The 14,346-nt window shown below is 41.6% G+C and overlaps 1 protein-coding gene across 1 annotated transcript in view; it reads right to left on the reverse strand.

Annotated features, from left to right (window-relative positions):
- Positions 1 to 817: 817 nt before the first annotated feature.
- TRIT1 (tRNA isopentenyltransferase 1) overlaps positions 818 to 14,346 on the reverse strand; it is a 43,976-nt gene continuing 30,447 nt past the window's right edge. Inside the window, 8 exon segments of the mRNA XM_054720805.1 lie at positions 818 to 2,519; positions 4,762 to 4,879; positions 5,203 to 5,312; positions 8,337 to 8,414; positions 8,665 to 8,777; positions 9,150 to 9,261; positions 11,549 to 11,691; positions 13,725 to 13,870. Coding sequence (XP_054576780.1) covers positions 2,350 to 2,519; positions 4,762 to 4,879; positions 5,203 to 5,312; positions 8,337 to 8,414; positions 8,665 to 8,777; positions 9,150 to 9,261; positions 11,549 to 11,691; positions 13,725 to 13,870 — 990 coding nt within the window. The 3' untranslated portion in view covers positions 818 to 2,349.

A 14,346-nucleotide genomic window follows, 5' to 3' on the forward strand; every position in this document is an offset into this window, starting at 1 on the left:
TTCTCTCTCATCGATATCTCTAACTATCTATCTCTCTCCCTTCTTCTCTGTGGAAAATCAATAAAATATATTAAAAAAAAAAAAAAAAAGATCAGTATACAATGTTGAGTACACTGGGGGACCCTAGGGTGGTGGTCAGGGCCAAAAACAGGAGAACTGACAGAGGTGGCAGGAGAAATCCATGTATACATAGGTATTGCCAATAGGTAAGGTGACAGATGAACACAGTATGTGCTATATGGCATCTTTGGGGTAAGGGAAAAAATAAAAAATATATATATTTCTATTTGTTTGGTTTTGCTTAAAAATGTTTGAGATATGTAAAAAATTAATAAGTGATTATCTATGGGGCAGAAGGGCATGGAGGTGGGAGTGAGATTTCTCAATGAATGTCTTTATATCATTTTGATTTCTGAACTATGTAAAAAAAAGTCTGGTAAAAAATAAAACTTTAAAAATATTCGAAGAAAAAGAAAGGAGTGAAGCTATGGAATTCAGCACTGTTTAAAAGCTCAATCAAGTTTGATAGTTCCTTTACTTTACCCTCTCCTTATATGCACAGCTAACAATACATTTACCAAGAATTGCTTTTTAAGGTCTAGCAGAAGTGCTTTCTTCCACAATCCCTTCCCCTCCCTCCAAAGTGAAATTCTACACTGTTCTTAGAGCCTTTGATATTCTCTTATCTAGGTCGGTTGTCTGTGTATATACATGATATTGATAAGCTTCCTGAAAGCAAGAATCACCTCATTTAAAAAAAATATTTTTAAAAAATATTTTTTTATTGATTTCAGAGAGGAAAGGAGAGAGAGGGAGAGAGAGATAGAAACATCAATGATGAGAGAAAAATCATTGATCGGCTGCTTCCTGCACGCCCCACACTGGGGATCGAGCCTGCAATCTGGGCATGTGCCCTTCACCGGAATCAAACATGAAACCCTTCAGTCCGCAAGCCGATGTTCTATCCATTGAACCACACCAGCTAGGGCAAGAATCACCTCATTTTATCTCTATATTCCCTCTTGCCTAGTTCAGGGACTCTCATATAATAGGCTCTGAACAAATAAAATATTACTTGAGAAGAGAGTTATTGCTTAATGGGTACAGAGTTTCTGCTTGGGATGATGAAAATGTTTTGGAAATAGTGGTGATGGTTGCACAACACTAAGAATGTAATTAATATAAACTTAAAAATTCTTAACTTTCTGTTATATGCATACATACATGTACGTAACATTGTTGGCAGCTCAGGTCATTCCAAAAAGAGATCTTCAACTGGAGATAACTTAAATCTCTAATAAAATGAATAGACAGTGTGATCACATGAAGAATGTCAAATTTGAGAAAAAGCCATCTGTTGATAACAAATCATATGTATATAAACTAGATATAGACATATATATCTTTTTAAGGACTAAAGAGGCTCTTTCAAACTTTCTTTATTTAAAATGTAGATTCCGCCCTAAACTGGTTTGGCTCAGTGGATAGAGAGTCGGCCTGCGGAATGAAGGGTCCCAGGTTCGATTCTGGTCAAGGGCATGTACCTTGGTTGCAGGCACATCCCCAGTAGGGGGTGTGCAGGAGGCAGCTGATCGATGTTTCTAACTCTCTATCCCTCTCCCTTCCTCTCTGTAAAAACCAATAAAATATATTTTAAAAATAAAAATAGAATAAATAAAATGTAGATTCCTTAGAAACAAACAAAAAAAATAGATAAAATGTAGATTCCAAACTCAATAGAAACAGTAGTCACGGTAATTGTCACACAACAAATGTCGATGTCTTTAGTTTTTCAAATCCCATGTCACAGCCACCTTGGTCTGATTCTCTCCTCTATGGAATTCCAAGAACTGGTTTGGTTCACCTAACCATCTAACTGGGGCCAGTCCTCTCCTGCCATTCACTCAAATCCAGAACTCCTGATTGGTGGGGCGCACAATCCTTTGGTCATCTATAAAAGTGTCTGGAAATTATCGATATTTTTAGCCAAAGTCAGGGACATAAAACTCCTTTTTTAAGGGATATAGTGAACCCTGGTATTCATCACCAAAAAGATCCCCTCAAGTGTGAAAAAGTGCAATCTGTGCCTCTTTTAAAAATAGAACCTTTAAGGTTAAAAGAAAAAAATCCCTTCCCGAACTCACATTGCCAGACACATCAGCCACACAGGAGCTGACAAGACCTGCTGTTTCCATGACAGAGAACATGACACTTTAAAACCACACCACTGAAAAAGAAAATGGCAGGAGCTTTCTGCATAGCGCTCCTCCACCCAGACTGGGGCACAGACATAACCCTCCCTCCTGAATAGATCCCCGCCACTTTTGCCAAGGCCACTGGACATGTCCCTTAAACACTGGATTTCAGGTCTTCATCATTCCGCCCTACGGATCTGTTCTCTTCAAGCTCTTTGTCACGGTCTGGGGAAATACTCTGACTTCCTATGGTGGTGAAGGCATCTGAGTCCAATCGTCTTCTTTTCTTCAGTTGGTGTAAGTGGGATTTGGATTTCATATGTGCTAAAATAAAATAAAACAACAACAAACACAAAAAAGTAATTAGGCTTTTCTAGAATTAATCCTAGCAGCATATAAAATTAGCTATGCAACCCTTCTGTTTAATAATAACAAGAACAACACATGTATTGGTATAGCTGCTTAGCAATTTTAAAGGAAGAATAAGTTATATGGCCAGTGAGCTAGCAAACTATAGCAAGCTACCATGTATCACACGCACCCTGCTAGGTGCTTTACATCACTAATCCTCCCAAAAATCTTGCAGACAGTACTATGCAGCTCCTTTTATACAGGAGGAAACTGAAGTTCACAGAGGTCTTACATTTTGTCCAAGACCACACAGCAGGTGAGCTCCTCAGCTTACCTATAGTTCTAAAAAGGGGCCAAATTTTCCAGAATCAGGACTCTTAACTCAATTTTTTGGTATAGGGCTTCCCTGTTACAGATACATTTCAACTCACATGACTAAAAAGGTACAAATTCAAATCCTTGTCTGTATTGCAGGACAGCTGTCCTGCCTGCCACAGGCCTGCGGCACCCAGAGATGCCCTTCCTACTTCTTCCCTGCTCTACAGGTTGCCCCTCCTGCACTGACATCCCTCTGCCTGGGTCAGATAAGCCATCTGAATGACTAACCCACAAGGCTCACATTGTGCAGACACACAATGCTCCGGGCAGATAACAAGAAACCTTCTCTGACATCCCTTCTGAGGGTCCACAGAGGCAGTAAAGCTACTGCTGCCTGATATCAATTTCTGACCTCTCACTCCAGACAGTTCCCACCCTCTGACTAACTCACACAAGCTCCTTTTCACTAGCCTGTTCTTTTTCAAGGAAATCTTATTTGGGAACACCTAAAAAAAATAAACAGCTAGATTAAATTCTATTTCTACACATTTAAATAATTATTTTTAAGGGTTTAGAAGCAAAAATAAATAAGGAAGAGGTTAGAAGTCAAAGAAAAAAGTTTACTTGGGAGAAAAAGTCAGCTTTGTTCTCTAGCTAGAGGCTAAGGCAAAAAAAGGGGGGGCGGGCGGGAGGGACACTCTGGATTGGCTCTCCATGGTAGCAGGAGATAGGAGCAAGGACTTGACAGATGGCACTATAGAAGAGCTTATACAAGCTCAGCTCACAAAGGCTCACAAATGTTGCTTCTCTAAGGCTACCCCTGAAGGACAGTGGACAAATCGAACCACTAAGTTTCCTTTAGAAAAAACAATCAGACACTCTCTCTCTCTTCCCCTTTCATCATTATAAACCAATGACAATCGAGGCTTCTTCTGCTGCTTGGGCAGTCGCAGCCGTCCCCAGTCTCTGACAATGGAGTTCATTTTGCCAGAGTTACCAGTTAATAGAACTAATCATTCTACTGGTTGGTATGGGGAGAAAAACCAACTTCTATAAGAATCCCATGCAAAGCAGTACTCTGAACAGAAGGATTCCAGCCATTAGGTAGTCCGGCTGTGCAGAAAAGGAGTGAGCCTTAAACAAGTTTCTAAATGCGATATAAATTCAAGGCTTGGAGGCTAAGGCCCTCTGGGATCTGACTGGGTGACTACAGAAATCCGACAGGGAGTGCAGTGTGACTCTGGCAGAGGCAGATCTAGGCTCTAAAACAGAGCGGAGCCTTCACACAGGGCCGATCCCTGGTTGGTCAGAAGTACCTTATAAAGGAGACATTATCCATAACCACCTTCTTTATACATGACTGACAGCCCTGCTGTCACACTTTGCTAGCTTGAATGTTAAGTTTCCCTTAACACTTTTCATCAGTTTTAACAACCACCACCATTTCAACATTACCTTAAAAATTACTGAAGAGACACCACTTCTGAAGAATGTCCTCAGGAAGAGTGACTGCACTTCCTGCTCCTTCCCAGCCATTTCTGCTTGTTTGGGTGAGTTACCTGGCATCCCTTAAAATCTTACCCCATCCCACTGAGGTCTAAACATGAAAGGCCAAGGAACTCGTATAAGGCAGGACCACAAAAATCAAAGGACCCTTCGGTATAAAATATCTACTCTAGCTGAGGGCATATGATCTTCCTTTGAAATTCAGAATACAGAGATAACTGTCCAATTTGGGAAGATAGCCATGAAATTTGAGTACAGGCTCTCAGAGGAATCTGGCCCTCCCTTTACAAATACGCAAACTCTAGCATTCAACCTAGCAAAGACCTTGAATTTCATGAAGTTAGTGTGACACACCCTTACAGATTTCTCTGTGCCATTCCCCAGACTCTACCTGCCCATTCACGGTCCCCAATGATGATTCGACCACAGAGGTCACACATGTGAGAACTTCTCTTGTTCTCAGTTTTACTGCATGGCATCTTTACTGGAGCAGCATCAGGCTTACGGCCCTGAAATAACAAAGGGGGTGGGGTGGCAGAGAAGCATTCAATTCAGAGAGACTGGGATATCATTCTCTGATATTAAGGATAGTGGGACAGTCCCAAGATTCTTTTTTCTCACCCCAGAGAGCAGGTAGACTGTGAACAGACTTTAGCAACAACCTTTCTGAATGTGAAAGTAGAAACACAGCCTCCAGGGATCTAAAAGCAGCCAGCCCTTCTGCTCTATTCCACGGAAAAGAAGGCTTGGTTCCCAATGCAGCAACAAAGGTATAAGCTAAGGAAAGCTGTCTGAAAACCAGACAATAGGCAGTACCATGATTAATAATCACCTGGATGAAACTTTGCACAATTTCAAAAGCAGGTTCAAGAACAGACTCCTCCCACTTCGAGATATCAGATACTTCTAAGCCATATATTGGGGGGACACCGGGACCAGGTCCTAAAGATGACAAAGAAAAGCTGTGAGAGGTCAGCCCCCCAAGACCTAATCTATTCTGCTTCCAGGACTTCAATTCAACAAAGACCTAGAAGGTTGACTGGTCTGCAGCCAACAAGTCTAGCTCTATAATCCAGAGTCTCGAGGGTGGGATCTTCCAAATCAGAAAGGAAAACAATATAGAGTAACAGCTCTACTAACCACTGTGTGGGCTATAATGTAAAGATAGCACACCATAGGAGGAAATAAACTAATAGCTTGAAGTACTTCTGAATGGAGAGAAGACTGGAGGTAGCCAAGAATATAGCTATAGGCATTTCATCCATCTGAGCCAACCATGTTTGGTCTCTGCTGGTAGTTTCCCCAGTCTGTGGATACACTAAATTGCCTTCCACAGCTAGGTTAAGTCAGTTGCCTAAAGGCAAAGAGCATTGCCCCATGGACAAAAACATCAAAGTCCTCAGGATGCCAACGGCAGGCAGGTGCTAGCCTTTTGATTGTGCCAACCACAAATAAGATTCTTCTTAAAATGGACTGGGCTGCACCTGCCACCACACGGAAAGGTGAGACTGGGAGGGTGCAGGCAGCATCCACAGCACACCTGGCCTTGGCTAAGCTCTGCACCTGTTTCCAGGCCACTCTATATTTTCCTTTCCCTCTAAGTCCTTTGTTGGGCTTCTGTGCCCTGTCTAAGCACCTTTCAACAAGTTCTCGGCTCCCAGCTGCTATTCCTGGCTTGAGTCCAAGGCCAAGCTGGGGTGGGGAAGTCCCTCTGGCTTCTTGCCAGAACCATATCCCAGCAGACCAGCCCTGGCCAATCAAACACAGCTCCTGATTTACAGGGCAGCTGTGCCTTTCACACTAGCACCAGGACTGTGTGGGCATATGCATGAATGAGGAATGGGCATATGATGCACTGTGCCATCAACCCCTCCTGACTTGGAGATGGGGGAGTTATTGTGGCTTTACCACAGAAGGAAGCTCCAAATCATTACAAAAAAAACATCTTTTGTTACAGACTAATTGTAGCCCTGGGGAGAAGAGAAGCTGCATTAGAAATTCATAGTAGTGAACTTCAATTTCAGCTGACTCAGGCTTCCTCTATCTAACAGGACATGCAAAGAAAGCAGGATAAGTAGAAGAAAGTGTCAAGAGCCTCTTGGCACCAGAACAACAATGGAGAGCTCTGTCAGAGAGTGAGAGCTGGGAGAGAGAACTTCAGCAATCTGGTGGTCAACAACATGAATCAAGGTGTTTATGTTCAGAGGCACTGAGGAGCAGAGTGGACGGCCTCGCTGCCCTTATCTGTAACTGAAAGCCAAAGTAAAAGGTAAACAGGGGGTGATTCAGAAGCATATTTTATAAGTGCCCACAAGATGAAATTGGGGTTTCACTTATGCTTAATATATATATAGAAGGCTAACATGCAAAGTGTCCCCTCAGGAGTTTGAACAGGAGACCGCGAGTTCGAGTGCTCGCTATGACATGCGCTGACCACCAGGGGGTGGTGCAGAACAAAGGAAGGCCCTGGCTGGCAGCCGGAAGGCTGGCCCTGATCGCCAGCCAGGCCTAGGGACCCTGCCCATGCGCGAATTTCTTGCACTGGGCCTCTAGTATCTTAACAAGCACACAATTTCTTACCCGAGGCCAATACAAATGCTGTCTAGCTAAAGCTATAGCTAAGACTGGTGGAAAGCAGAGCATGGACGTCAGAATCAGGCCTGCATTCAATACTCTAGTGCCGTGGTCAATAAACTGCGGCTCAAGAGCCACATGCAGCTCTTTGGCCCCTTGAGTGTGGCTCTTCCACAAAATACCAAGACCTGGGTGAGTCTATTTTGAAGAAGTGGCGTTAGAAGAAGTTTAAGTTTAAAAAATTTGGCTCTAAAAAGAAATTTCAATCGTTGTACTGTTGATATTTGGCTCTGTTGACTAATGAGTTTGCCGACCACTGCTCTATTGCTTAATAGCTAGGGGATTCCTAGCAAGTTATTTAACCTGTCTGAACCTCCATTTTCTTACCTGCAAAAATGAAAGAAGAACACCTGGAAGACAGAATAATTTATGTATAGCACCAAATTTAGTACCAAGGATCAAATGAGATTTCCCTTTCCTTTTCCTTAAAAGTGCTATCCAGCCCTGGCCCATGTATTCAGTGGTTGAGCATCATGGGTTCAATTTCTAGTCAAGGGCATGTACCGGGGTTGCAGGCTCAATCCTGGGCCCCAGTCAGGGGGCAGGTGGGAGGCAACCAGTCATGTGTTTCTCTTGCATGGATGTTTCTGTCTCTCCCCTCCCTGCCCACCTCCCTCCCTTCCACTCTCTCCAAAAAAATTAATGAAAAAAATATCCTCGGGTGAGTATTAACAACAACAAGAAAGTGCTATCTAGGAGGCGGGTGTAGGGGGTCAATGGGGAAAAAAAGGGGGGGGGGGCATCTATAATACTTTCAACAATAAAGTTTAAAAAAAAAATAGTGCTATCCAACTAAAATTAAAGGTGAAGCAGTTTGAAGCACCACATATCTGAACACAAAACACTATGGTGAATATTTTGTCTTTTTATACTGCTCATCTGGCCCCAAAACCGTTTTAATTAGGAAAGGCTTCCTACAGAAATTTGATTGCTCTTCAAAATTAGAAGCTAAAATCAACCCTGAGCACCAACTCCGCTAAAATGTTGCTATTTTGCTCTTCCCAGTTTGCAGCCAGCATGCATGTGTTCAAGGCATAGGGCAGACTTCTCATTGGAAAGGTTTGTTTTCTGAGACATCACAAGAAAATATCCCTGGACAATCAATTATGCAATAGACACCTACCCAGGTCATGTCTCCAATCTTAACCCTTTGCACTCGCTTGCTTTTTTCTCGAGCTGCTACCGATGCTAACCGTGTTGAGTCACACTCGACATCCTAGTGCAAAAGGTTAATACAGGTCCAGAAACTGAAGTTCATTTTCTGGGTGAGCTGAGGGCATCTATACTCTATTGAAAGCATACCCTGGGGATAAGGAAAAACATAAGACTTACTGCTCAAAAAACGATTTTTAATCCATCGGTTTTGCTTCCGGGCATATCTCTTAGTCACTTGTTTCAGGGCCTCAATACCTGAAAGATAAAAGTAGACATAAGGACCTCTAAGTACTTTTCACCCTGCCAAAAGGAAGGCCCATCCAGCCCAGCGTAAGAGAAAATTAGCCACAGCAGCACTCTAGTGGACACTTGGTCGACAAAAATCTTAATTCTGAGCTGCCGGCTATTTGGGACTCTTCTACCTTAGCTCTTTCTCAGACCATACCAGCAGGGAACTCTGTCACCCAAGGATGTCCATGGCTAGGTTAGATGGAGAAATTCACACCTTTCTTTAGGAGCTGGTTACTAGTCTCTGGTGTGCATTTTCCCTCAGTGATCAGGTACTCGTGAAATTCCTTGAAGCCAATTGATTGGAAGATACCATGTTGATAGTCCTGGCTGGGAATAGGAGAGCATCAGCAGATGAGCCATTGCATCTGAGCACTAGCAGGGGCCTTGGAGATGATCTAGCTGAGCCATTCCATCCCTCAGATGAGGAAATTGAGATCCTGAGCAGTTATTTCCTCTCTGAACTCCTTCCTCCACCACCCCCACCAGCTGCCAGGTTACTTCCCTTAAAAATTAACTCCTGAGAATGCTTGACAGATTAGAAAACTGCAACTGTAACAAGTACACCAAACCTCCTCCAACAAGCCTTGCCAAGGACAAAGGCTAACAAACAAAAAGATCCAAAGCCAGTATTATGTTTGTAGTCTTTTGACCATAAGCAAGGGATGGAGAGTAGGTTAAAGTAATAAGTCAAATCCTCACCTATTTTCTTCAACTTTCTTCTGATTATAGCGTCTGTGAAAATCTCTTAGTTCATCCAAGAGCCCAGCAGCAAGCATGTCATCCACCCTTTTATCCAAGCGCTCATCTAGAACTTGAATCAAATTAACCCATCACCAGTAAGCCTGTTGTAGGTGTGTACTATACACTTACATGATGAATGGACATGCTGCGCAAAGAAGAGAATTTGTTCAAATGGAAGAAAGGGTTCAAAATCCAAAGATCTCTAATAATAAAAGGGGAATATGCTAATTAGACCGGCCGTCCTTCCAGGCATCCTTCCGGACGAAGCCGGGGCTGTGAGGGAACCCCAGGTCCCGGGTGCCTGCCAGCGGCTGGAGGGAAACCCGGGTCCCGAGTGCCAGAGGGAAGCCAGTGCCAGCAGCCAGGGGAAGGAAGGCCTACTCTTGCATGAATTTTGTGCATTGGGCCTCTAGTTATATAATAATTCATATGACATTTAGTCACACTAAGACTCTGCAATTCCAATGAAACAGCCAGAATGAAACATACATCTTATTATTATATAAAGAGAAAGCATACAATTGCACCTTTTAGGGAGAACAAGTATTTTTTATTTTATTTCATTTATTATTTTTTTAAATCCTCACCCGAGGATATTTTTCCATTGATTTTTAGAGAATGGAAGAGAGAGGAAAAGACAGAGAAATATCAGTGTGAGAGAAACACATGAATTGGTTGCCTCCTCCATATGCCCTGGCCAGGGCCAGGGAGGAGCCTGCAACTGAGGTACATGCCCTTGACCAAATCAAACCCAGACCCTTTGGTCCATAGGCCGACACTCTATCCACAAATATTTTATTCTCACATGGAATGTGTTTCCATTGTTTATTTTAGAGGCAGCTGAGAGCCCCCTGGTTTACCCTTCTTACTTTTTTCTATCATATTTGTTACTCTAACTTTGTGTTATTTCACATTTAAGAATTCTCAGATGACTCCTTCGATAGAAACAAGGAACTTTAGTCCAAAGCCATCCTTGGTGTATTCTGAACAATTGAACAAAGAGTGAGATGCAGTGGTCAAATACAACTTTATTATAAATCAGATACCATTATATTATGCTAAATTACAGGACATATTTTTATTTACAAAAATTTAATTATGGCCCTAGTCAGTGTGGCTCAGTTGGTTGGGCATTGTCCCATGCACCAAAAGATTCAATTCCCAATCAGGGCACATGGTGGGGGATTCAAGCTTGATCCCCCGCAGAGGGAGTGCAGGAGGCAGCCCATGGATATTTCACTACCGCATCAATGTTTCACTCTCTCTCCTTTCCACTCTCTAAAAATCAATTTTTTTAAAAAATCCCTTTAAAATTTTTTCCATTATGAAAACATTATCTTTTTCTATAAACTTATAACTAAAATTAATAACAAATTTTCACCATTTCAGTCATGCTCTTCTACATCTCTGCCACTGCTATTTCATTGCCTGCAATGGAACTAACCCATGTTTCTGTCTTCCTAAAAAGTTTGCATTTATTGAGGACTCTAGATGTGTCAGGCCCATTCTCAGTGCTTTATATTATTAACTCAACTAATCCTCAATGAAGCGGTGAGATATGTACTGAAACATTATCTCCATTTTGCAGGAGAGAAAATGAGGGGCACAGAAAATAAAGTAACTTGCCTTAACCCTTTGCACTCGCTTGCTTTTTTCTCGATTCTTTTATTCTAATGCTAACCGTGTCGAGTCACACTCGACATCCGAGTGCAAAAGGTTAAAACTCACATAGCTAGAAGATGATGGGTCAGGAGTCTGAATCCCAAACAGTCCGGCTCTTAATAACCACACTATACTGCCTATTCTCAAAATAATCTCACCTTTCCAGACCTAGCTCATAGGTTACCTATACAGACTGGTCCCTGACTCCCCCGCACAGAACACTCATCACTTTCTAGCCAACATTTATCACAATGTAGTATCTATCTCATTATTTGTCGCCCCACCAGACTAAGAGCAGGCACTGTGTCTCATATTCATCTCTGAAATCCAAGTACCATGCAGAATACTTGACACTTCAACCTCTTCCACAGGAGCCTCCCTTCTCTTTAGCTTTCTCCTTTGGATCTTCCCTGGATAGCAATCCCTCTTCCACCCCACTCATCCCATCTTATCCCACCCTTGATATCTTATCCTAGTGCCACCGCTGCCCTTACTCCCTCTTCAGACAGACACTTAGGAGAATGGCACTGTGCCTTACTAAGTCAACAAATAATGGTAAATGAAAAGAAAATTAATAACTAATACTTATTTAGTGTTTATTATGAGCCACTCATGGTTGTAAGCATGTTATATATAGTAATATGTTACTATAAGATCTAACTCGAATGAACTCTAGGGCATCAAAAGGCTTTTACCTGTCTGGTCAGCATGAAGCCAGAGGATGCAAGGGTTAGGGAACTTCAGAGGGCCTCCAAGGGGACCACCACCTTCCTCTGCATGTTGACGATGAAGAAATTCGCTGTGAGAGATTCCCGTTTCTTCAAACACTTGCAAACTCCTAAGTCATTTGGGGGTGGGGGTAAAGAAGGGGGCAAAAGTCATAAAAACTATTAGGAAATATTAATTCTCAAGGAGAGAGGGTGTTTATTATAAAACATCTCATTCTCACTTTCACTGCATAAGCCCGTGAAGACATGAAAGTCCAGGTTACTACGATTCTATAGCTATTCAGAAAGGGGTCCTAAGAAAACTTTAGCTAAAGTAAGAAATAATACTATTCCTTTAAACACATATCAATTTTTCTGAAATCAGTTAAACAGGTTCAGAAACAACAGTTTCTTCTATACAGACAGAATGGGACTTACTTTCAGGTAAGCAGTAAAAGAACTTGTTTGGGACACTTTGTTACAAGCCAACAAGTCTAGTCTCGCTAGAATGCCTTTCCCACAGTAGAAAAGTATGTTGTATAGCCAGCTCATCAACTTTCTTTTTAAATATGTCTAAAATTCTGACTAATTCAGTATTCTACTAGCACAAAGACCAATGAAAAAAGAACTCACATACTTACTCTTAAGCCACCATATACTCTGTCAGTATCTGTTATGTTACGCAGCACTAGGTAATTTAACTCCCAATTCTATACTCTACCACTCTGGGTGATTGTAATTTATCAGCGTGAAAGTGATCTTTCCCTTCCTGACCCAATTCTACTTCCTGAAACCCTAGCACAAGAGTAAAGACCCCTTGTTATTTCACTTTACTGGTCATTCAAAGAGGACCTATGAGGAAAAAATGTATAGTGACAATATCTCCCTTTTCTAAAGGTTAGACTACAGGCTCAAACTAAAAGAAAGATGAAAAAGTCCTCCAATCCTCTGTAAAGACTCTAGAGCTCTTACTTAGACTTGATTGACTCTTACGAAGACACAGTTCTCAACTCATAAGTAGTTTAGAAGTAGAAAATGAGGCGAGGTGATAAGAGAGAACTACTTGATAAAAGGAGAGGATAATATAGACCAAGCTCCAGAATCATAACATAAAACAATATAAAAATGAATGCTCATCATAATGTTCCTGAGTTTTCAAAAAAATTTTTAAAGATTTTTATTAAAATGTTTAAATAAAATGTTTGGATACTAGAAAATATAACCTTCATTTATCTAGACTATGCATTATCACCAAGGTGATATTGCCCTCAAGGAGGCAAAAACAACCCTTACCTACTATAAGGTGTGTGTCCCTCCAAAGGTCAACCATACCAAAAAAAAAACAAAAAAAAACCACCATTATTCTCCAGTATTAAAACTTCATTGGTGTGAAGAAGGAAGGGGGCATAATTAGGAAAAACAATTCTAAAAAGGTTCCTAGGTGGGGTGGGAGACAATAATGAAAAAAGAATTCAGTAACATGACTTAGAACATTCATTTGAATGGAACACTTCATAATCCCTATCAATACCACATGTTGCTATATTTTATCTTTATAACCATCCACATAGTAGATACTTCATTAGATCTTCTACTCTGCCAGATACTCCCAACACAGAAAAATACAGCCAACACATGAGGCTGCAATTTCAAAACAACCTAAGAAAACATGACCTTATGAGTTCATGCACCACCTCTCTCTTCCCTTCAAGAAAATCTCCATGTGTAAAGGTGAGCTGATCTATGAGACAGTTTATAACATCTACCTCCCACTGGGAAAGCTGTTGGGGCAGAGCTCAGCATTGCACAATCAATTATGAAACCCAAGTCACAATGTAAACCTACTGCATGCCAGAAAAATTTATATGAAAACTGTTATACAAGCAAAGATCAAACAGAAAATGAAGCAAGATTACATAGGCCCTAGGGAAAAACTATATTGTATAAGCATTTTAAATGTAACAACAAAGTAGGGTACAACTATTTATTGAGGGAGTTGGTCTGCGGCAGTAACTCAGGGCCTCCTAACCTTCTAAGCTGTAATACATCAATCTCCACTAAATACTATTATCAAACCTCTCTCTCATCACCCAGACACACTGAAGAACTGACTATCCTCTAACTCTAAAGGAACTCAGGGGTCAGTGGGCCGGGGTTTTCTTACCTGGCCACTTTGCGCTTGTCATGTGGGTGCAGCTTCGCAGCCATTTCTGGGTCCACCTGGCTTAGGCGCTTGTGAAGTACATGGCCATCTTCCTTTTCAAGCTCTACTCTCCGGTCAATCTCTTTCTCAGTGCCCATCTCCTGGGGCTATTAAGTGAAAGTTTAGAAGTAAATTTAACTCAACAATTCAATAAGCACCAAGACAGTGTATGTACCAGGCACTCAGCTAAATGTTAGGAATACAGAATAGAGATGATTCAGAAGGTCTTGCCATACAGTGAGAGACAGATCATAAACAGAAAATTCCAATACATCATGGTAGTGCTGTGAGGCCACAACAAATAAAAGAGGAAGGGGGACAAACTCAGGTACCCTGCTTCCTTGTCAGGAACACAAATAGGTACCAGGGCTAACATGTCTATATTAAGACATCCAGAAGTCTAGTGTTCTCAGCAAGTGTGACCAAAGAGTAGATCAGAATGGCCAGCACACTATAGTTTGCGAAGTCCCACCCTATGCAATAGCATCTCTGTAAGAAAGGTTAGTATTGGATATCTCCCTGACACATAGATTGTCACAGCCAGGAAATGCTGAATCAGACTAGTGCGCTGCTAACTATATGG

Source organism: Eptesicus fuscus, chromosome 9 (genome assembly GCF_027574615.1).
Source record: "Eptesicus fuscus isolate TK198812 chromosome 9, DD_ASM_mEF_20220401, whole genome shotgun sequence".
NCBI lineage: Eukaryota > Metazoa > Chordata > Mammalia > Chiroptera > Vespertilionidae > Eptesicus > Eptesicus fuscus.